The sequence below is a fragment of the Eurypyga helias genome, unplaced genomic scaffold, assembly GCF_000690775.1.
Source record: "Eurypyga helias isolate BGI_N326 unplaced genomic scaffold, ASM69077v1 scaffold998, whole genome shotgun sequence".
NCBI classification, from domain to species: domain Eukaryota; kingdom Metazoa; phylum Chordata; class Aves; order Eurypygiformes; family Eurypygidae; genus Eurypyga; species Eurypyga helias.
This window is the reverse complement of record NW_010267342.1, coordinates 15,523-39,372: the sequence shown is the minus strand read 5'-3', so window position 1 is coordinate 39,372 and position 23,850 is coordinate 15,523. Positions and strand designations below refer to the sequence as shown.

At 47.2% G+C, this 23,850-nt stretch overlaps 1 protein-coding gene across 1 annotated transcript in view; it reads right to left on the bottom strand.

Moving 5' to 3' along the window:
- Window positions 1–21,814, bottom strand: part of COL9A3 (collagen, type IX, alpha 3) — a 32,989-nt gene extending 11,175 nt beyond the window's left edge. Inside the window, exons 1-21 of the mRNA XM_010157361.1 lie at window positions 21,806–21,814; window positions 20,200–20,235; window positions 19,518–19,589; window positions 18,710–18,763; window positions 14,257–14,292; window positions 13,653–13,676; window positions 12,795–12,848; window positions 12,089–12,142; window positions 11,300–11,341; window positions 9,892–9,948; window positions 8,254–8,304; window positions 7,730–7,783; window positions 7,138–7,191; window positions 6,339–6,392; window positions 5,142–5,195; window positions 4,659–4,712; window positions 4,301–4,354; window positions 3,648–3,701; window positions 2,871–2,915; window positions 1,911–1,964; window positions 1,498–1,551 (exon numbers count right to left, since the gene is read on the bottom strand). Of these exons, the coding sequence (XP_010155663.1) occupies window positions 1,498–1,551; window positions 1,911–1,964; window positions 2,871–2,915; window positions 3,648–3,701; window positions 4,301–4,354; window positions 4,659–4,712; window positions 5,142–5,195; window positions 6,339–6,392; window positions 7,138–7,191; window positions 7,730–7,783; window positions 8,254–8,304; window positions 9,892–9,948; window positions 11,300–11,341; window positions 12,089–12,142; window positions 12,795–12,848; window positions 13,653–13,676; window positions 14,257–14,292; window positions 18,710–18,763; window positions 19,518–19,589; window positions 20,200–20,235; window positions 21,806–21,814 (1,020 nt within the window). The remainder of the gene's footprint in view (window positions 1–1,497; window positions 1,552–1,910; window positions 1,965–2,870; window positions 2,916–3,647; window positions 3,702–4,300; window positions 4,355–4,658; window positions 4,713–5,141; window positions 5,196–6,338; window positions 6,393–7,137; window positions 7,192–7,729; window positions 7,784–8,253; window positions 8,305–9,891; window positions 9,949–11,299; window positions 11,342–12,088; window positions 12,143–12,794; window positions 12,849–13,652; window positions 13,677–14,256; window positions 14,293–18,709; window positions 18,764–19,517; window positions 19,590–20,199; window positions 20,236–21,805) is intronic.
- Window positions 21,815–23,850: the final 2,036 nt, after the last annotated feature.

Below are 23,850 nucleotides of genomic sequence, written 5' to 3'. Positions count from 1 at the left end.
ACTATGTTTCATAGAAATTAGGACTCTCAAATCAGAACTGAGAAACCCACGTTAGCAATAAACACGGGGTCATCTGCTCTGGCATCGGCAGCAGAGGTCTGCACCCATGAGATTAGCTCGACTGCATTCCACTTTTGGCTATAATAATATGGTAACTTTCACGGGGCCAGCTGTTTTCATGAAAAATTGCAGGCATAAAAGCAAGCATTATGAATTTAGCTTATTTCTAAGGCCGATTTCCCTCTCCCTGGAAACAATAAATCATCATACTGTTCAATTTCTTCCAAGTGGCACATACCAGAAATCATGTTAGACTTGCTGTCGGCTTCTGGATTTCAAAATGAGATTAAGAGGGGGGAAAATAATTAAAAAAAATAAAGCCCAACCAAACCACTGGAAGGTCAGATACAACCACAACGGCAGCACTACCTGGGGAGTGACAAAATAAAAGGTTTTCTAGCATTTTTAGTAGTGTCCTGGTGTCATTTATTAGGATCTCTGCTGTCCAGCAAGGACACAAGAGGCAGCCACGCGGTTATTGTCAGGTTTGCCTCGCAACTCCTCCAGCTTTTCATTTCTCGGGCTCCAAGACGATGCAGGGGATGCCATGAAAGCAGGAACAAGACGCTCCATCGAGCGCCTCGGCGGTTTCTAACCCAGAAGTTTCAAAAAGTTGTCAGTTCACAGAGTAAAAGTGAGGAGCCGTGTGGGTTTCTGTCTCCTGGGGCTCACACCTACAAGCTCCCAGCAGGATAACGCTGCTGCAGTACGGGATGGGAGAAGGAAATGTGTGAACAGATTCCCCACCTGACAACAGTTCTGGTGTTGCACCCACCATCGAACTTTGGGGCGTTTTCAAGCGGCTGGGAAAAGCACATGGCTACGTGCAAGAAAGGCAGGAGCTTCCCACCGGGTCTATGAAGGTTTTAAGACCTTTCAAGCCTCTGTCAGTCACCACAACAATGTGCAGGCTTCCCAGTTTTGCTACTCGTACGGCTTCAGGTTTTGCGGTGAACCTCTACTGCTCCAAGGAAAGGGGCACAGGAATGGGAAGGATCTTGTGTGTCACATGCTGGATTGCTCCAAGGAAAGGGACACAGGAATGGGAAGGATCTCATGTGTCACGTGCTGGGGGCAGTGCACGCCGCAATGGCTTAACAGGAGTTTTGCTTCGTTCATGACTTACATTCAGCACAAACTGAACCTTGTTATTAGTGCCTAAGCAGGGAGATGCTGCCTGTCCGGTCTCTCCTGTGTGACTGCAGCAGCTCCACAATCTTCTGGGATAACTGCAGCCTTGCCAAACAAAACGGGAGGAATTTGCCTTTGCACAGAGCTGTCAGCAAGAGCAGGAGCTGACCCACTTAGAGGAGTAATTCCTCTGCTGCCAAAATTCCTAAGAGACAATGCCGAGAGAGAATGTGGCCTTTTCTGTTAGCCAGCACTGAATCCCCGCGTTCCGAACCCTACTGGGTTTACAAGCAGCGTTGTACTCACAGTTGCTCCTCTGGGTCCCGGCAGACCTCTCTCACCAGGAATACCGACATCGCCCTGGCAATAACACCAAAGTCAGCTGTACCATTTAGGAGCCACGAATCCACCCTTCCCAACCCACTGCAGAGCCAGAACGGATTCCAGGATCCCAGGCTATTTCAATCCCAAACTCCCTGTCCTGCTGCCCCACCCACTAGGTCCCGTCGCCTGCCTTGGTGGGCTTCGACCTCTGCTGCAGCACGGCTCCTGCGCCCGGAGGTGTCCGTGGGCTCGCGCGTGCTGCCGGCAGCACAGCAGCTATCCCATTCCTAGTTTACTTCTGCAGGGAAGCAGCGTGTGAGCTGCAGCCTCACAGCGTGGTGTAAAGCACACTCACAGCAGAGCCCATGGTAAGTGTAAATGACGAGGATACGTACAGGGATGCCCGGCTCTCCAGAGGGACCTGCCTCTCCCATCTCTCCAGGACTGCCCTGCAGAGGAGAAAGCAAACACTCAGTGAGGGCACAACTTCAGAGTCATTTCTGTCCTACCTAGACCAAAGAACAGAGCAGGGAGTTAAAACCTGGGTAAGGAAATAAGAAACGCTTTAAACTTTTACAATTTGAAGACCAAGAAGAGAAAACTCTAAGCCATGGACATTTTAAAGAGCAGATGAGCTGTATGTCCTGTCCTGGACAAGGGAAGGCTGCCAGCCCCAGGGCAGTGCTACCATATCCCACCTCGGACTGAGTGAGACAGGGATGCTCAGGACACCCCATTTCATTCACTCCTGCATCACCTCGATGCAGGAGAAGCACCTGCCTGCAGTGCATGAGGATTAGCAAGAATAACGAAACAGGTGCAGATGGGAAATTCAGAAAGGAAGGAAAACCAGACACTTTCCAGAACAGCTTTGTGCTGGACTGCTTTGGTCTGAGATTTTCTCTCACATAGGTGCCAAACTGAAGCTCTGTGGAGCCTTTTCTCCTGAGGTGGGGAGACAGTCTCCAAAAGACAAGATAATCCTGCCCCTGCTTGCACATGCTCAGCCTTTTGATTCCCAAAGATGAACCCTGCTCTCCGGACTTTGGCAAAAGGGGCAACGCCTCCTTCTGAGGTTACTAAACCACTGACGACTCTCCTGTGTATCTGCTACGTCTTCACTGACCCAGGTGCAAGAGCTGTCTCGGCGAGCAGGGCCATCCAGTCATCACACCTCATGCCCGCTCCTCCCTGCCCACGGAACCCGGCCCTGGCAGGAGCGCCCACCCCATCACGTCAGGCTAAACCCTCCCAGGGTCTGCTCATGGGCACCAGTCCCCAAAAGCTGACGAGCCTTGCCGTGACATGTTCAGTAGCTTCCACACCAGAACCCATCATTAGAGAGATTCACTTACTGGTTCACCCTTTGAGCCTTTGATACCGGCTCTTCCAGGCAGTCCCTGAAAAAAAATCATATTAAAGCAATGTCAGAAGAAGTGGGAGTTACTACATTTGTTATTCTGGTCTGATCTGACATACAAGCAGCAATGTTTGCTTGAAGCAATGGAGGATTTACATTTCTACAGCTTTCACCATGAAAATTATGGCTTCAATTTCCCCCTTGTTGACTGCACCAGCAGCCCTACGTCCACTAATCCTTGACAATTAGAGCAAAGAGGAGGAATATACAAATACAGCAGCACCAGCAACATTCTGCACAGCAGAAACCTCTCTCCAGGGGGGTTCCAAATAGGAAGAAAGGAATACTTTACCTCTATTTAAATAGTTGGAAGACTGGAGAGATGAAACATTTTGCCAGTGAACACTAGTCAGCCAGGGAGAGGGCTCAGGCTGTTGTTGAATTTTGGTCATTTGTATCCCAGATCTTACCTTCCTGCATAAGGGATGCACGTCACTGGGATGTGAAAGAGAGAATCCCTCTCAAATTTAAATTTTGAACAGAGCCAGAGTGCCCAAAATCCAGGGTATTACTGTATTAGTATTTGGTGCTGCTCCAGATGTTTTCCGTTCTGTCTTGTATGGTGGGAAAAGTGCGTTTCCTCTTGGCTTAAATGGGGCCCCTTGTGAGACAATGCACAAAATGAAGCTCCCCTCTCCCCAGGAATGATCTCTGTACACAGGCCAAGCTGCTGTACCACCCCAAAGGTGACGGGTCCCGCTGCCATACTCACAGGGAGTCCGTTTGGCCCCTTCTCCCCAGGAGCACCCATGCGAGCTGCATCACCCTGTGGATATGGAGAGGTTAGGAGAGACCCTCTGCTACTGGGAAACGGTCTGACACAGGGAGGGGACACATTCCCAAACAGGCATTTGTAATCTTCTCCCTCCCCTTACGTGCAGGACCAAGAACCTGTTCTGTTTACAGGAGGTGGGCTCCCACTTGACATGGGGTGCCCAGAGCTCCCAGGTGTTTCCCTAGTCCTCTTGCAGCTCCCACCCTTCCGTGGGAGCACACGGTCCTTGTCCCTGCGGGATCACCATTCAAAAGGCAGGCAACTCGTACCTGACAGCACTCTGTCTACAGGCAGTCAGAATAAACAGATGTCTCTGTCAACAGCTCTGAAAAAGCATCTCTGAAGGCCTGGAGTCAGCCAACAGGAACCACTAAGTACAGGGACACAGCTGAGTTTAGATCATCTGTCCATGGGAATTTCCTTGGGATTAATTAGTAGAAGCAACTTCCCTCTTCTTGGCTATTGGAAAACTCTTCAGAAGCAAAAGCTTTCCAGCCATGCTCTTTCCTGACAAGCATCAGTGGCTCTGCATCACACAGGGGACAGTAACCGAAATCTTTCCTGCTGTGTTTAAGTAGGACTTTACAAACCTTCTCACCATCGAGTCCAGGAGCTCCATCCCGTCCATCCTTGCCAGGCATGCCCTGCAACCACACACAACCCAGGTTAAGGTTACGAGGAGACTCTGTGGTTTACAAAATACATTCCCAAAGAACTTTTTTGGCCATGGGTTCAACTCCGGGTGTACTGGGAGACAGGGAGGTTTTTCATGAACAGCAGTACAACTAGGGCTTGGTCCAACCAGGATGGCACTGAAGGTCACACAGACCCACAGAGCAGAAGTTTGACAGCAAAGACTGCGAGATGCAAGATTTCCCCAATCGTGTTTTATCTCATCATCTCCAAGGAAAACAACAGGGAGAGTTGCATCTTACTTAGTTGACTTACAGGTTCTCCTATGAGCCCACGAGCCCCTGGGTTTCCTTTTGGTCCAGGTCTACCCTAGAAAACAGTGATAAACCCTGTGTTAGCCTGGACACAACCCTAAGAACAGTGAATGAAGACAATACTTGAACTCTGTAGGGACATTTCATTCCGTTTGTGCTGGCTCCTGTCCTGTTCATACAGGCACGGTGGTTCTTTTAGGACACACCAGAAAACTGGCCCAACACTGGTAAAACTCTTGATCATTTTAAGGGATGGAGATGTACGATCTGGTCGCCATGTTCTGGACTGTAAGAGCACTTAGGCATCTTATTACTTAAGCATCTTTAATAAAATTTAAATATCTCATTTTTGAGTGGAATACTTCCATCCCTTTCACCTCCTGTTCAAATAAACCAGGCGGGGGACAAGCCATAAGAAACCTGTCAGACTCCTTTGAACGTCACCTCCAGTATTTGGAGCAGATGGGTGTTTTACTGCACTTACAGTATCGCCTTTGGGCCCTCTGAATCCTTGAGGTCCTTTGTTTCCTTGAACTCCCTGTGACAGAGGAGGAAAAGTCATTAAGCATCTTCATCACGCAGCAGCAAAGACTGATGTTTCAAGGGTGCAAGACAGAGGCTTTTTTGCTGTTTGCTGGCGTTAGCGGAGGCGTGAGCGTTCATTCCCTTAGGAGCTCGGCTGTACTTTCTCAGCTACACTCTGCAATTCCTGACACACAGATGGATTGCAGCAGGGCCTTTGCCAACAATCCCTCGAGGCAGAGACCATCTTCTCCTTCATTTAACGATGCATTTTCTTTCACCAGAAACAGAGTGGGAGAAAAACTTTAATATTTACTGTCTAGATCCTGCTTGGTGTAATTAAGCGTTTGGTGGACGTCATTTTATTTTAGTATAGAATTTCTTCTATAATGGCAAAGATTAAGGGTGGCTCCCCAGAGGGTGGTTCTGCCTTGGGGTCAGTGCGGACTGCGGCGTGGTGGCTGGCGTAGGCAGGCAAAGGTGCCTGCTATAAAACAGATGCCATAGTGTCCACAGTAAGGACAGACTGGGTGGCAGGCCAGCAGCAAATGCTCTTAGAGAGGCCATGATGCTGCAGATGCAGCTCAGGTCTCACATTTGGGCACAGTAAGGAGGGTATAGGGTTCTGCCGCCAGGTAAGCATGCAGGTTCAGTATTCTACACTTCACCCCAGAGCTCTGCAAAAGTACGAGGACTGCATCTTTAATGAACAACTATCTTGCTTGCAGCCAAAGTCCTTGCGAGCCACGGGCACCTGGGAATAGACCAGGCTCAAAGGATGTAAGCTGAGGAGAGCGCTTACTGATTCTCCCTCAAATCTCTCCTTCCCAGGAACAACACAGATGCCCACTGGGGGGGCCAAGTGCTTGCCCACAGCTGCTGATGCTCAGGGAAGGGCTGTGGAGAACAAAGTGCAATAGAAACGGGGTGAACTTATTCTGGCAGGGGACACGACTGAGGGAAAGACATCAGGAGATCTGGGTCAGGTGAAATCACATTGAAATCACTGGAGGGAAAAGGCAAAGGGAATAATCTGCTGGAGGTGGTCAGCACACCCCTCCTGTTCACTGGCAGCAGGGAGTTTAGTGCAGGAGGAGTGAATGTCAGGCTCTGGTTGTGGAAGACAAGGCCACAGAGGTGCTGAGAAGCAGATACATACAGCTTTTCCTGGAGGTCCTGGGATTCCAGGTGGCCCTCTGAAACCGATGTCACCCTGCAAAGGAAAACACAGCATTGTAACGCTGGGGTTGGCAGAGGGGGGAGTAACAGCATCACCACCTTATACTGCAATCTGAGAAAATACGCGCAGCCCTGGGAAGATATCCCACAGTTCTCACTACTTTGCAACACAGTCCTGCAAAAGATCCCCCTTTGAACAAGCAGGTTTTCACCCTGGATCTCCCCTCCACTCGTGACACACCGGTATCATCCATGGCCTTGATATCCTGATAACACCCTTGTTCCTAAGGAAATGCACGACTATCAGATTCAAAACCATTCAGCCCCTGGAGCAATGCTCAAGGGACCTTGGCAAAAGTCCAAAGCCACAATGAGCTGGAGATTGCCCCTGTGCTCACTGAGGAGACTTTTCATGTCCTGAAAATCTGTCCATCAGTGATTCTGTGCATTTTTCTTCTCAAAGAGAGGACAGAAAGTGAAACGAAACATTTTTCAGGGGTGTTTTTTGCAAGATTCTTCGCACGGTCAGTCGTGCACGGGCAGCACTTCATCCTTCTGCCCTGTTCAAAGCAACGCTGGGCCTGAGCCTGCCAATCCCACAGGTCTGTAGACTCCTCCTGCCTTTGGAAGGTTGTTCTGCTTGGGGGGGTGGTGCAGGAAAGAGCCTGCACATCTCATATTTACAAGTCCAGTAAGGACAAATGCCACCTAGACCCTGCATGAGAAAAACTGGTGGTGGAAAGGGGAAAAACCATAAAATATCTAAAGGTTTTTCTTACTCTGTCACCAGCCGGACCCATTGGCCCTGGGAGGCCTCTCAGTCCTCTTGGGCCCTAGTGAAGAAAAGAAATCAGTTAAAACCCAATCACTGTTGCCCATAAAATGGCAGAACAGCACCTTGTAGCAACTCATCAACACAGAAAGCATTAACAAACAATGAAGAGCGGCAGAAAGCTCAGCCTTCTGATGCACGAACACAAGACGTTTTCCCCTTCGGCGGTGACCTCTGAGCAAGCGACACTGGAGATGCCCCACGCAGACAGGCGTGCAGAGTGCCCGCTGCTGCCAGCCCACCTGCCAGGCCCTCCAGCAGCCCAGAGCTCAGCCTCACATCCACCCAAAAGGTGTCCAGGGCTCTGCTGGGGCACCAGCGAGCGTGACTATCTCTTGGATGTCTCATCCGAGGTGAGGTACCAAAAGCAGGACCTGAATTAAAGCTCAGTGAAACCAGCACGATTTGTTTTCCCCCCAGCATCAACTTTCACATCTGTTATTCTGCAGAGGCCAGAGCTGTTTGTGTAACGCAAGATGATTGATGGCACCATTGAGTTTCATGGTGAAAAGGTCATGGGAACCGGTCGGAGGTGTTACCTGCAGGCCAACGCTGCCGGGAATGCCTGGAGGACCGGGGGGGCCAGGATTGCCCTGGGAGAGGAGAAATAATTAGACAAAGGATGAAAGACCACAAGTCTGCCAACCCAAAGCCAGGGACCTTCCCATCTTCCTTCTCCTGGAGCTCCCTCTCACTCAGATTTCTGCTTCAGAATTTACTTCTACTTTACAGGCCATTTCTTCTCTGTGCAAGAACACTTAGCAGTCAGGAATTTACCTGAGCAATTCCTGCAGGACTTCTTTCCTGACCTGACATCCCTGCATGCGAAACAACAGGTGTTAACTTATCGACCTGATCTTAACGCCATGGTTATCCGGAAGATGAACTAGCAGTGTCATACAAGCAGAGCCCCAGAAGCCAGTGAATTTAAGTCACAGTAACCTCATGCTGTACAGCCAATTCCCTCCTTTCTCCCTGCCTTCTTGAAGAAACTATTTGTTATGGTGCTTTTAAAGAGAAAAATCTTCCCCCCAGCCCCCTTCCTCCTTAATTTAAAGCTTACCTTTTCTCCTTTTTTTATTTCGCCAGGTTCTCCTTTGTGACCAGTGTGTCCCTAGAAATAACAGCCCCAATTATTCACATTCCAGCACAGTCTTGTTTCAGAATTTAAATTTTGCAAGACCTGAACCCACACAACACAACTGAATTACTGGGAAGATAATCTATATGCGTGCTGTAAACGTGTGAACGGAGGTCACTTCGGGGGTTAATTAGCCACGCACCATTCCTGTGTTAGGTATCTTTGTGTCAGAACTGATCTGGTTTCAGGAAATGCCCAGATTTGGTTTCAAATGGAGGTCAGGGACCAGAACTTAGTTCCCATTACTTTTGCAAATGGGGCTGAGATGCTTCTGAAAAGCCCATTTTGCATCTTTAACCTCCCTTTTTGTTTAAGTCATCTTTAATGTCTGCATCCTCCAGCCTGCAATGAAATCCATGTCTCACTGAAATCTTTTAAATAAAACCGAGATTCAGTTTGCTTCTTGGCTCCCTTCCTATTATTGTGGGAGACACCCAGACTAATTTCAGCCATGGCAGATGTTATTCTTCACCACGCGAAAGGTCCTGCGCATCATTTGCATCGTAATTTGAGACCTTCACAGGTTTTTCCATTTCATAAGCTATGAATTTTGAATAGTTATACCCTAAACATTGTGTATTTCTAATGATATTTGTGACTCAGCTCAGAGACCAAATAGACCTGCAAAAGGTCAGTTCATGAGGAATTGAGAGCATTTCCCAGGAGATGTTCTACCCATTACCAACTTCTGCTAAATCCTGCTAAAAAAACCCACCAGTAACTTATTATTTCAGCTCTCTGCTGGAGTATAACCTACTGCACAGAACTCATATGAACCACAGAGGGGAACAGAGAAGGAGATGTTTAACTGCTGAGTGAGGTTTCCTGAGGGTTGCAACCTAAAATTTATGTACCAGAATCAAACAACATAAACAGAAAGCTGCCTGGTGCTACACTGGGTATAAAATGGTAATTAAATTGTATTTAATCATGTAAGTTATGTCTTCGTGCAGTAAAATATGTATCTCTGTGAGCACAATTTAAGAACTGGTGAGGTTTTTACAGCTCTCTGCAGCTTGAGAAGGCAGCACACCGTTCCAGAGGCAGCCCTGCACCGCTGCTCTCCGCTTGCTCCTGTTCATCACCTGCACGGTGTTTTCATCTTTGTGAAGGGTTAAATTTCGTTTGTATGGCAGTAGTTCAACCTTCCATCTGTCAAAGACTACAATCCTGCAAGGGATGGAGCCACACAGGTGCCCGTAGGCGCAGGTGGGTACTTGAAGGATGCAAAGCTGCTTGGTGCAGGTGAAGGGAGCGCTCACACCCTTTGCTGGCTCTTTGCAGGACTGAGCTCAGTGGAGGAGCAGCTATTGCTGCGGGAGTGGGAACAGCATGCAAAGAGGGCAGGATCCGGCCTTTCATCCTCCTCTTGTCTCAGATTTGGCTGTGTTGGATTTCTGTGTCAACAGTGAAATCCCAGGCAAGTGCACGGCTGGTTTGGAGAGGTGAGGAGCCTATAGGAGACGTGTGCTGTACAGAAAACAGGTTAACCCCAGGGGTTCCTAGTGGTATTTATTCTGGGAGACAGACCCTTCTATCTGCAGGTGGTAGTTTTCTTACCTTGAACCCTGGCATCCCTGGGGGACCTGGGGGACCCGGTGGGCACAGAGCTGGGCACTGCAAGAGCAGAAACAGGCTTTGGTTTATCAAGGACACACAGAACATCCTGGGCAGTGGGTTTCTTTCGTAGGGAGAGGAGAAAAGGTCATGTGGGTTTTGGCTCTAAATCCAATCCATTCATAGCATAATGTATTCACCAGCAGTTCCCTACGGCAGGAGGTCCTGAACAGGTCCTCAGGCCCCCAACAACCCACAGAATAGTGAGTTACGGTCTGCTTCACACTGTGCCTGCATGGACTCTGAAAAATTCCGAAGGCTGACAGTGGTCCACAGTCCAAAACATTGGAGCACCACAGTTCCCTGGAGAAGCTGGACAGGTATCTTGTAAATAATTATGAACATATTTAATTCTACGCATTCATTGACCCCTACTGATTTCCACTAGACTCACCTCAGTGAACCAAGGACAAGCAGAATTTATCAGAAGGGGACCTATAAAAAAATTAACCCAAATACCAATAAGCTGGTATCTGCAGATGTCTAGGGGAGGGTGAGCCCCTGGTGGGACCTCTAGTTTGACTGGGAACAAATCAGAGCATGCATGGAAATTTAATAGGGTTTAAAAGGCCATACTCTAAACTAGGGACCAAGATTTTCTTCTGCAGCCTTTGTTTCATTTGTTTGGGGCTTTTTGTCTTTTAATAAAACCTCAGGTGACACCTCTGTAGCAGGAATTTAATTTTCTAGTATATTCCACCAGGTAACTTAAATTAAAATCGCAGAAATAGCACCGTTTTCTATTAACTTCCGCGTGACTTGCCATAAGGCAGTCTAAACCGACTCGGAGCTTTTTCGGGGCACACCAATTAGAAAACCAAAGACGCTGTCACAACAGCAGCTGCAAAATCTGGAAATGTCACTTCCATCCTTCACGGACTCAACGCTCCTTTCTTTCCCTTGAAAGAAAGGAATCAAGACTTTCTCCTAAGGAAGGAAGCCTAACAAAGCATATGCCCATAGGAACCCGATCCCACCATCCATGGCAATAAACAGCGCAACACACACGACCTTTTCTCTTGCAAAGCAGGACTGGAAACAGATGCATGAAAAGCTGTTGTCATTCACCAAATGCTAAGGTTGTTTTGTAAATGACAAAAAGAAAAATGTATGCAGAGCCTGCATTTTGGAAAGCAAAGATCAAGGGAAAAAACACCCGAGCACTAGGATATCTACTTCCTTGAAAGAACATTTCAGTCACGGGACACACATGCAACACTCAGGCATTCTGCAATAGGTCTGTGGGGTGTGAACGTTGGATGTTAACTGGTCTGAGAGTCGCCCACGTATGCCAGTCACACCAGGGATTAAACCAAAAACATATTTACATGCTACATAAAGGAAAACCTACCTGAAGGTCCCCACCGCCATCGGGAAGAGTGCCTGGAAGACCCTGCAATTCATGACATGTGGCCTTTTAAATAATGCATCAAGACAAGCTCCAGGAGGAAATACAACTTCTAGAAAATTCGCGTTACAGACCTGGCTCAGTTGGACCAGCACGAGGCAGATAGCCAGCCCCACAGCGTAAAATGCAGCCCCTGAGCCCTGCATCACGAGCAGCACCAGTCCTGACCCATATGTCAAGGCTGTAATTATCTTCTAGAGATGCACAAATGAGCCTGGGGAAGAGCCTTGAGCCTTCCCCTTCATCAGAAGTGATGAAGGCAGCAACCTGAGAAGAGCAGCTGTGCCTGGGCTCTCCTTCGGGCCAGGGAAGTTCCTTGGGAAGGACCTCCCTATCCCTCCCACCCTCCAGAGACACTGCAGCAAACCCAAAACAGAGACTTGTTGGTCTCAAGCCTCCCTTGTTGGCCCTACATCATGATCCTACAAACCTGGAGAGAACAGAAAGCCCACCCTGCGACCTGTCTACACCATGAAGCCTGGATGCCGTTGGGTTCCTCCACCCAGGCAGCACAAATAATAAACAGGAGATAATCAACACACCGAAGCGCAGCCAGCGAGAAATCACTGCTCTCCTTGGGGCACGGTGTTAACGGCCTGCTGACACTTAGCCCGGAAAGGGAGCGCTCAAGGCACTGGCACCAAATAAAACATGCATGTTCTGGCAGCAAGAAGAAAGTTCTGGAGTTTCTCCTAGGAATTTTCTTACATTTATTTGCAAGTCTCAACTTACAGGAGGTCCAGGTGGTCCAGGAGGCCCTGGGAATCCTGGCAAACCAAAAGGTCCCTAAAAAAAGAGTGAAAGATTGTAAGAATTCCCCTTCTTAGTCATTTAAATGAAAATGCAAAGGGAGAGGAAGGATGGCTACCAAATACCACTGCATATTTGTGAATGTGGGGCAAGATATCTCTAATGGGACTAAAATGCACCTTTCTTTCTGTGGAGGCTTCTATGACTGCAAAGAGAACAGCAGATGCATATAAAAGTATAGATATTGGGACATAAGAACATATCCCTGCGCCTACACCCCTGCTTCCACTGGCTCTGTACCTCTCCAGCAGAGCTGTGAGCACCCAAAAACAATGCTACTTCTGCAGAATGGGCTCCCTCAGATCAGACCCATTCTGTTCAGTAGCTTTTTCTGAGGATGCTGCAAGTAACATGCCAGCTGGTAACTGCCCTCTGCTCTTTTGACCTTACTCATAGCTGGTAAAGGAAGATCGGGCTGAAAGCAGTTGCACACCTTTGGCACTGCGCTGGGTGACTGGGCTGACCCTAAGTACGAGGATACAAGGAACAGGATACAAATGCCCATGGGCATCTGTAGAGCTTGGAGGGCCCCGCACATCACGCTTCCAGAATGGGCCAAGACACCAGAAATGAACATCATGCTGCGGCACGTTCAGTAAATGAGGAACAAATGGTAGGAGAAACTCACAGGAGGACCCCGAAATCCATTTCCACCTGGGAGCCCACTGGGTCCGGGAGGCCCCTGTTGATCAGAGAGAATGATGATCAGATCATCATCATCTGTGGCAAACTCACACAGCTGCCAACACCCAGGGCAAACAGTCGGGCTGGCTGTACTCATCTGTCTAAGGTCCCCTCCCCGAGGAGCTGCGCCCAATCAGTTTACCAACACACATCTCTCTTTTTGCTCCACCTTCACAGAATCACAGAACAGTTTGGGCTGGAAGGGACCTCAAAGCCCACCCAGTCCCACCCCCTGCCATGGGCAGGGACACCTTCCACTAGACCAGGTTGCTCCAAGCCTCATCCAGCCTGGCCTTGGACACTCCCAGGGATGGGGCATCCACAGCTTCTCTGGGCAACCTGTCCCAGTGCCTCCCCACCCTCTGCGGGAAGAATTCCTTCCTGATGTCCACTCTCAACCTCCCTCTTTCCATTTAAACCCGTTACCCCTTGTCCTGTCACTACCATCCCATGGAGCACACTTGCCCACCATCGCATGCTGCCACCATCTGCATCCCCTCTGACACACGGCAGCTCTGAAGTGCCCCAGGAACCCCCCAGACAAAAGCTGCCCCAGAACTGGTCGCTTCCAGCAATTCCAAAGCTGCTGTGCCTTGAATTTACATCAGTGCCAGCTTCCCTGGGGTGGGGGCGAGCACAGAATCTCCACCCACAAGGCTGCTGACCTGCAGGACACCACATCCCTCTGCCCAGCACAGGAGAGGGACCCAAGGCCTGGGGTGGGTTCATAACACTCAAGAGTATCCAATAAAGCCTGTGTAATAATTTAAACCTCATTTTTTGAAGGAGCCTCATTACTTACTGGAGGTCCTGGTAGTCCTTTGCCCTGGAAACAACATTTAAAACAGTAAAAGATCACTTAAAAACGGAACACACAGGAAGCACAGTATAACTCAGAAAATACTGCCTTTTTTTTTTCCTTTTAAATTTCCTTAGCATTCCTCTGTCCTCAATTATTGTAATTTGCAATCAGAGCTGGAGTCTTAATGAATCCTTTTGTTGCCTCCAGTAATTTGTATTCCCTTTACAGCACTGTTACCTACGAGATGTCTGAGTAAAGCCACATATGGTGACATGACAGTGGGACACAGACATTTATGAAGACAACATTCCAGTTTATCTACTTTTCCTCTTTATCTAATGTCTAATAATTTTGATAGCATTAGATACGCTAGTCTTCACCCCAAGCTGGCTCGATTTTAACATATTTCTGAGACCAAGAACACGCCCTGTGTTACCAGAACAAGTCATACACAGATATTTAAAACACTTTGAACATCTTTTTTCACTCATTCAGGCTTTGATCCCTTTGTTTGGGATACAAGCCTTCCCACCTTGTCTTGGTGATGGTTTTGGCATAGTACCACCCACCATCTGTACATAAGGCAGGTCTAGGAGGCACTTACAGCTGATCCAGGTGGCCCGGCAGGTCCTAATGCACCCTGCAGGGATAAAACAGAGTGCAAATCAGCAGGGATAAACCAGAAACCTCCATGGGGAAGACACCAACGCCTGCTCTCCTGGACTCCAGTTTTCGTTTGAGAACTCCAGCAGTGCCTTACAGAAAGAGCACCCAACTGGAGATGCTCACCTGAATTCACAAATATAAAGACAGAAACTCACGGATAATGACTCTGTCATTCCCGATTAATTACTTGATTAAGGAACATTTTAAGGTAGTAGGGATGGATGTTCAGAACTGAGCCCAGCAACTTTCTTTACCATTCGCAGGTCAAGAGAGCATAGATTAAAACGTGAGAGTAGAGAATAAAACCTACAGGATGAAATAGACCTTCTGCAAGTCACAGCTGGCCTCAGGTTAGTCCCCACGAATATCTAAATGTTCACATTTTAATTTCACCCATTTGAAATATTCTCATAACACATTCATATTGTAGATCCACTGACTATATTATCTGAAACTATTTAGAAGATTTGGACTCGATCTAGTGAATTTTATTAATTCATACATTTTCCCTCCAAGCAAACACAAAGATTTGGCAGCTTCTGCCTCTTCACTGGCTTTCCTTGGCAAATCCCCAATCTCCTTTCCCCAGTTTGCATTCTTACTCTTAAGCCTGACTAGAGTTTGGCGATCTTAGACTAGAATGAAGGCATCCTTGAAGTTGTTATGTTCCTGCTTAAGGAAAGATAGTAAACAGGAATGACCTTCTTAATCCCTTTGTTGCATTGCAAAGATGCCAACGTTGGCTGGTAGACCGTAAAATTAATTATAGGTTGTAATTCTAAACCAGGAAGTGAACGGAAATAGAAAAATGAAAAAAGAAAACACCAGTGCAGCGTGTTGACCTTGGCCAACAGCTGTTCAGGTATCTCCCAGGCATGGCGAGTGTGCATTGCTGATGCTCTTGGGTCTGAGAGCCTCCTCCAAAACCAGCTCCAGCTGAATGGGGAAAGGAGAAGCAGAGGCAAAAAACCCCAGGAAAAATAAAAAATAAAGGAGCGGGGGTGCGGCAGTGCCAGTGTAATTTGGGGTGAATGACAAATAAAATAACAATGTGCTCAGCAGCAGGGAGGCAGCCCTGGCAGCGAGTGTCTCTGCGCTGCACTGACACTCGGGAGCTGCAGAACAGCCACGTCGTTCCCAAGGCCCTGACGCAGACAGCTCTTTTACATTTGTGTTGTTCTCTGCTGACGATGCTCTCTGATAAAGGCAGAGCAAACCATGCTGTTATTATGGACCGTGTTAAACGAGCACCAGCAAACCCTCATCTCCTTGCGCAGGGGACGAAGAGTGATAACAGCATGAGGCTTCCTCAGCCTCTCGCCAGCCCGACTGCCCAAACCTGTTTTCCAAACATTCTCAAAGTGCTGCGCAGCAACATCTGAGAACGATGTCCTGAGCTGGAATTAAATGGTATCTACCCCCAGGGCCAGGAGAAAAAGGCAGATGGGCAGACCTGGAAAACATCCCAACACGCTACTGCTTATTGTGATCCCAGGGACAACTCCAGCCCTTTCCTCATGTTCTGCGTCCTAAATGAGATTAGAAATACTTTCCCTTGTTAACTTAAAGAGAAAGATAATGAGGACCCAAGGCCTCATTAAGAGCAGTCTTGTGAGGGAAGGACTGTAATCCAATAAAAATCAACTCAGTTGCAAATGTCAGCTCATTCATTCCTCTTGCTGCAGGTTGTTCTGCTTTTTCTTCTTCTTTCTTTTATCTTTACGCTGAAGTCCTTACAGCTACTGATGGTTGTAAGGGACAAGCTAGGATCTCCTCCTGTAAAGAACAAATTGACTTCCCGGCTCCTACTGACTTACACCCTAGTCCTGCCCCCACTGAAACCAGCAGCACAGCCCCTTTCTGCTTTGGCCAACATCCCAAAAGGTTGGCAAAGTACCCAAAGTGCCAAGCTTTTGCACTTCACTCTCCTTAATTTTGCTGTCTTTGAGGGTGTAGGGTGCAGCATGCAGCAGCAAACATTCCTGGTGCAGTAAAAGACCATCAAGTCCCCGAGCAAGCTGATATGACTCCATTAATTTTAAAGCAGAGACTCTACTCTACACCTTGATTTTAAAAACACTGTCTGACTCAACTCATTCTCCTGGTAACAATGTTCTTTCTCTTTTGATTAGAAAACAATCTCACCATAATTTTTCACTTTAAAGTAATATACTCCATGAATATACAACTACAGAGCATAGAAAATACTTGATTAATATGACGTTCATAAATAAATATGAAGAATTATGTTTTCCTCCTCGCCTATAGTGTAAGATGCCCAGCTTCAAAATGGCCTTTGGAAACTTTCCAATGAAGGACACCAGTATCTTAGCACTGAGGTCAGAACCCAGCTCATTCCTGGCTAAAACTAAAGGATTTCTTTAATTGAAAAAACAAGGAGGTTTGATCTAATCAGTCTGTAAGCAGAACCATGAGAAAAAACAGTGGATGGTGATAGCAATAGGAGTATTTAGGTAAAAAACGTTTAGGTGTGCTGTCTTCACGTTACTCTGTCCCTGGCTAGCCATGAATCACGGTTGGACTGATGGATGAAGTGTGACTTAACAGAGGAAAACACGTTTAGCAGTAATGTATGACTAAACACTGTCTTCCACAAGCCCAATTCCATATGTTGAACACCACTCCCAGACACTCCAGTCCAGAAAACCATGCTCATTCAGTGGAAGCCATACTGTTAAGTGTGAATTCAATTCCCCAATGGGAAGTAGTCACCTGCTTATTTCAATGAATCCTGGGAGACTGAAATATGTTCTTCAGGTTGGGCAAAAGAAAGTAAGTCAGGATAACAATGCTGTCCTTTCAGACTGCTAGAGATTTACAGGTTTTTCCTTTCTTCCAGGCTTTTATTAGACCAATTAAAACAATTTTCCAGATGGACCACTGACCTCGAAAAGCTCCCATAAAGGGCAACAGGTCCCAGGTTTGCCCCATGCTGACAGTTTGAGTTACAAGACATGGGAAAGCACGGCAAATCAGAGCATATAGTTACGGCAACTGTGCCAAAACGGAGTTTGTGGGCTTCTACTAACCAGCTGAAGAGAAAGGTCTTGTGCCCAGAAATGATCTTCTCCATTACCCTGCAAACTAGGAGCTTGTGTGCTCCAGTGGGCATGGGCAAATAATACCACCGAACCTCAAACAGGGGCACAAAACTGCTCAGAGTCTTCTGTGTGTGGTCCTGAACTTTTCTATTTTAAAAATCAGTTCCCAGAGGTGCTGGACTCTTGCCAGAGGTTGTCTGAGAGTGGTCAGGGTTCTGCAGGCCTGGACCTCCGGGGAGAAAGATGGGCACGAGGTAAAGCAAAGGAGAGGGTTTTTAGTGCAGTGGCAATGGACGGAGGCTTGGAGCTGTGACCAAGGTGCTTGGTCCTGCCACTTACCTTTCCCAGTGGCCAAGCAAACTTTGCCTTGCACGTGGGAAAGGAAGAAAAGCGTTATCAGGGACACATGGCTGTCACTCATCCCTTTAACTAAATGAGACAAATAATTTTGAGCTTTGGGTAACTCCTTGGGGCAACAAATGGATTACTGAGATATATTGACCCTTTTTTAACCTCTGTGGTGTGTGTACAGCCCATCACTGTAGCCCTGAGTTCAGGAGACCAATTAACCAGCTATGGATACAAGTCTTATCTTCCTATGCTGGGAGACAGAAAAATAGCCACGCTGGATAAAAACCTGTGCCGAACGGCTCATTCATGTTTAGTTCTTCATGTCATAAGGAGGCCTAAGTGCCTTCCTGGTCCCATTGTAGATGATCTGAAGTGCATCTGTAACATCTCAGGCAGTCATTTCTCTATCCCTGTGGTGCCCCTTAGAGTTGCAATATGCAGGAAGTCAGAAAAACTCTTATTTCTTGCTACAATGGCTGGGGAACTGTAAGCCAAAGCAACTAATAATGTCAACCATATGGACAGCCCCAGAATTAACAAAAGGCAAAAGTTTAAACAGTTAACACATAGTAGCAGTAATTATAAACATAGCAGAGCTCCGTACTCAGACTGCAAAAAAAAAAAGGCCAAAATAGCTTCACTTTGATAAACTTTGTAATTAAGTCTATTGACTGCTTCGAGGAACTTCTTTGACACTCAAAAGTATCACCAGTGCTATTCTGCGCTGGCACTCCCACCACTGAGGCTATCCAAGCCCTTTCGCAGCCACGTGAAAGAAAAATGGATCTCCTGTCCTGCCTAATGAAAAGCCATCTAGAGCTTCATTTCAAGGGTCCAAGTATTCTGCAAGGGTTTACAGATAAATAAGCCATCGTAATCAACACCCAGTACCACCAATTTACAAAGGAATGAGAAATCATCAATACAATCAGTGACAACGTTCATTTAAAGGGATTTAGGATCTCATGGGGTACTCACACGGTCTCCTGGAGGCCCATTTGGGCCAGGTGGGCCGTCGGTTCCTGTTAAACCCTGTAAAAAAAGGTAAGTGTGAAAAGAGAGAAATGCAATAATAAGCTATAGGAAGTCCCTGTGACCAACACAAACCGCTAGGATGTCTAGCTGTCATTTTATTTCTCTCAGTAATTAATCACAAAGGAAAGGACCAGAAACAAATTACCAGTACTGTTCTCTATGCATCATAAGTGTGAATGAACACCACCAAATAGTCTTGTTGCTGCTGTTTACAGAGTTGCAGCTTAGCTGTGGAAGCTGACTAGATGCTTCCTCACCTTGTGCAGGAGAAAATGTGCTGGCTAAAACCTTACCCACACTCCGCTCCCAGGGCAGTACGTTGGTAAGCTGGGAAAAAATGATTGTGTGCACTCACCTGGTGCAGAGCAAACCCCAGGCCCGTGACCAGCAAGCCTCAGCTAATAGGTGCAACTGGATTTCTGAATTGAGGCTCAGTGGGTTTGCTAAAGAAATGTCAGTGGGTGCCTGTTTCTGCAGGCTTGCCCCGTGCTGCACTGCAGAACTGCAACGTTTCACTGTGAGAGTGCTGTCCTATCAGTTATGCATCTCAAAACTGTTCTCACACTCCTTAATTCAATCAAGAGATGCTTTCAACTCTTAAAATTTCTGCTAATATGCAAGATGTACATACAGATCCAGGACCCACTTCGCTTCTCCAGTAGACACAGAGAAAGCTGATGAGACTCTTCAGGAAAACACCCATGTTTATGTGAAATGTATAAGATCTAAGGGAAGATGACAAAATACTCACATCCACTCCAGGAAGGCCAGGCAATCCGGCTTCACCAGCAGCTCCAGGCTTCCCTGGTGCACCTTTTGGCCCCTAAACCAGATAAAGAGGCAATTGCTTTTAACATAGTAAAAAGGGAAATGCAGCATGTGTTGATACGGGCTACAAGACGGAAGTTCATTTGTTGATGTGTTAATCTTATACCAGGCAACATGGAAGAATCCCTGCAGAGAGATGAAACTTGCCATAAATCCTTATCCAAATCCTAAATTCATTTCAGTGCTTTGGCTCAGTTCCCCATACAGTTACTTATAAACTGTTCCTAGTAGAGGGTAGAAAGGGTTGGGGTAAGTGGCTAAAAGCAAAGAGTTGTGCCACCTGGAATGATTTTAAGCACCCCTTGGCAGACTGAGGAGCTGAGCCAGACTCAGACCAGTGCCAAAAATAACCACACATATGTGGCTTGGTGCCAGTTCTGTTATACTGGTGAGGGGTGAGCTTTATTTCACATGTATCCTCCCCTAGCAATGAAGGAGGAGAATGTCTTTGTCTCCAGGACCGGTGCTGAACACCTCCACTCCTGTGCACCCCTCATGGGGATTCCGCTGCAGATCAAGAGGAAAGTGAGGCAGTAAGTCTTGGCTCCTACACCGTGTCCCTCTCAAAAGGCTGAGCAAGTCAGTGTCAACCAGAAAATACTTACTGGTGGGCCTGGCAAGCCAGGGGCACCCGGCTCCCCCTAAATGAAAGAGAAAAGACATCAGTGTTAGTGCTGAACCTCCTGTTGACTTCGTGCAACAATGGTGTTCCCGACTGCCAGCGCTCAAGTCTCCCTCCACGCCTACTCCAAGATTTAACACCCTCAGTCTTACAAAGCTGATGCTATTTTTTAATATTTTAAAAGTCTTTGAATCACTCCTAGCTCAGCTGGCTTTAACATCATTCAGAAGCTTGCATGGACCCCAGGCAAGATATCTGTGTTTCATTATTAGCCCCCAAAAGAGGCAATCATTTGTGGACGGCAGGAGCTTGACTCGAGCTTGGTTTCCCATCTCATCCCACAGAAAAAAACCCACTTTGTGTCCCAGTTCCCGATGTCTGGATGGTACCCTCCCCTCCTGGCTTTCGGATAAGCACACTAAATATTGTGAGAGGCTCAGGTATGGTGGGCGAGCAGAGGGCGAGGGGCATGCTGACCCCCTGGAAAAAGAAAATCTATATGGAAAAAGGGTGGTTATTAGCAGAGCAAGGCTAGAAATAACACCATCCCCACCGTGGGCCTGATAATTAGGAGTTAGAAGGCAGTAAGCTAAGCTGTGGAATTTCTACCATGTTTCTATATTTACTGTGTCGGCAACTGTGAATTCTGTGGGCAAATCTTTAAAAGACTGGCTGCCTTGATTCGCTCAGGCGAGGATTTATGCACCGCATTGGTGACCCATCAAGGCACAGACCAGAGGGTCATCGAACAGAGGGATCTTTATGCTCTGTGTTGCTGAAGCAACTCCTTTGCCCACAGATTTTCCATAAATAGTTATCGTTATCATAGGTGGGGAAAGTCCCCTGCCAAGGAAATGAAAGGAGCGGTTCTTTGGCAATGAATGGTTTGAAAAGGCAGCTAGAAATGGCAGCAGAGGTGGTTTTCTCCCTCCTCCATCGCTTGAGATCGCCAGCCCCTTGCATTTTTTTCTTGCCCTTGTGATGGCAATCCATACAGCAAGGTCACAGCATCAGCAAAGGCTGTTTGGGACCATTGTAAACCTTGGCCCTGCCATCGCAGACCCCTGCGGGACTCTGCAGGAGCACCAGAACTTCAGTCAGCTGCATTAAAAGCCTAATCAGTGTTTCCATCCCTAATGCCAGATCACCGGGAATTAGAGGTAAGGGCTGTCAGCAAAAGGAAATGCTCTCCTGGTGCTACCCAAGAGGGAAGGAAGTTTACCCTTTCTTAGCAAGTCAAGCCAGGAGATGAAAAGTGGTGGTGGTGAGGGGGGTTGAAAAAGCTTGATTTTTGAAAAGTGACAATTGCTTATTAGCAATTTGGGGAATTACATCCCCAGAAATAATTCACAGGAACTTGTCACTAATTCTTTCCATCATAATATGCTGTTTCTATTCTTGGGAAGGAGAGATTTTGCTTGTTACTGAGTATGAAACGTGAAGCTTGTTAAAGGCTATGATTACAAAATATTTCAGAGGGACTTAATGTTACAGCTCCCACTTTGAATGAAAGCAGGAGCTTCTAGAAATGGTGCTTATGGGGTTCATCCGAGGTTTGTTCGGAGATCTCCTGAATAATTCAGCTGTACGTTCTGCATCGTTCACGGCTCATGGCCGACGCTAAGGGACTGCTGAGCACCGCGGCAGCACGCATCCAGCTCAAAGGCCGTTCAGCGACTCTTCCCACAGCGCATTCATCCGAAGCCATCTGTGAAGGTGACCCAGCTGGAGCGGCTTACAGAGGTCAGGAAATTTGCAAAGATATGGTTCAGAAAAGTTCTGATTGTGCTCTTTATTTTTTAAAAAAACCCACATTATTAAAGAAAACAAAAGAAGGGTTCCTTCTTTGCAGCGGTAGATTTGGACACTGCCACGTGGGCTCCACACGATCCTCTCCATGCAGGGCTATGAAATACAGAGCAGTGATTGATTTTATAGGCTATAATTTTTTGGAGGGTATTGCCAGAAAAACAATAGCCCTTAAACTGGAAGGCTGTATGACTGTGCTCAACACCAGCCCCAGCTTCGAATCTCTTTTCCTGTGCAATTCCTTAAAAGCCTACATGTCCCGTTGAATCGCAGAAACCATACTGGAGTCTGTCCCCAAGCAGCTGGACCATCTCATGCAAACGGGGAACCTGACAACCTATATCCGTGGGAGGGATGTAGGGAATGGGAAACTATTCCTGTGTAGCCAAAACTCCAGCCTCAAGCTGGGACTGCAAGACTTAGCACCTTAAATACTTTACTCAGCCACCTGATTTACTCGGACTAAGATCTTCATGTTAATTAGATGATGTTGTTTGGACCTGTCCCACAAGGAGCCTTCCAAAGCTTTTAGCAGTTGATAAAAGGGTGTAGGTTCACGTGACCAACACCTCCCCAGGCTCTGGTTTCCAAGAGCAATCAGAGTGATCCTGATGCTATTCCAGAATTAAGGTATAAAATATCCTATAAAAGCAGGACGGCACCATTACAGGGATTTGTTTCTTTCCGACTGCCTATATGCAGAAGCTGGTTACGACTTGATGTCTGAAGGGCTTCATCCCTCCCAGATTTTTCTTTTTCCCTCTGTACAGCAACGCAGCCACCCTCTCCTGCAGCCCGCTGGCCACAGGGATGGAGGCGGCAGTGGCCGCACAGGCTCACTGCTGCGAGTGGGATGCACATCCCTTGCCCCTTCCAGAGCATCCCCTTTGGCCTTTCATCACCATGAAAAACAGCAGAGAGAAACCATCGAGGTACCAGCTACGTTTCACGCTACAAAACCAGAGTGGGATTTTCCGTACAACGGCTCCGTTAGCCGAAGGACGCTTCAGAGGGACGAGCTCTGAATCAATGAGGTTCTCTCTTCAGAGCAGCCTGGCTCACAGAGCCACTGTGAAAGCTCACCACTGCAGACAAAAAACCTCCTTGTTCACCGTATACCAGGGAACTCATACATCTTTTTTTTTACCTTCTTATCCAAAAGAAAATGACCTGCATGGAATGAATAGATTTTTTCAAGGCCTAATTCCAATAAACTTACTTCAGACAAGCTTTAAAAACCCCTGTGTTACTCCATAAGCAGCTTAGAGAGACAAGCACTACTCACACTGAGTATCAAAGTGGGAAGCCAGCCTTTTGCATTTAATGTGGTCTTGTTGAAGGTCCAGCTGATGCCCCTTTTATCCACTGCCAATTACAGGCACAATTCAGTCCTTATCCAAGAGATGGAGAAGCAAAATTTTTCATTTCTATGGAAGAATCGATTAAAAGTAATAGGACAAGTTTTTCTCCTCCAGTAAGTCCTGTGGAAGAGTCTTCTACCTCTGCAGGAGGGGTACGTATGAGGAACTGAAATAAAGGCCTGCTGAAATAATGGGTGCCCACTGCATTTGCTTTTGTACCACTGAATGAAATTCATGTCTGGAAACACACGAGCCAGAGTCTGACCTCTCAGTGCCAATGCAAGTCAGGGATAGCCATACCAACAACGCCGAAATTAAAAAACAATGTCAGAGCAATGTCCAGCGCTGCATATTTCAGTTTCCTGGGGCTTCTCTAGAAACATGGATGCCCTGAAATGTCACGTAAACCTCCCTCTGAACTACAGAACATGCAGTGACCCCAACACACACCGTACCCATGCACT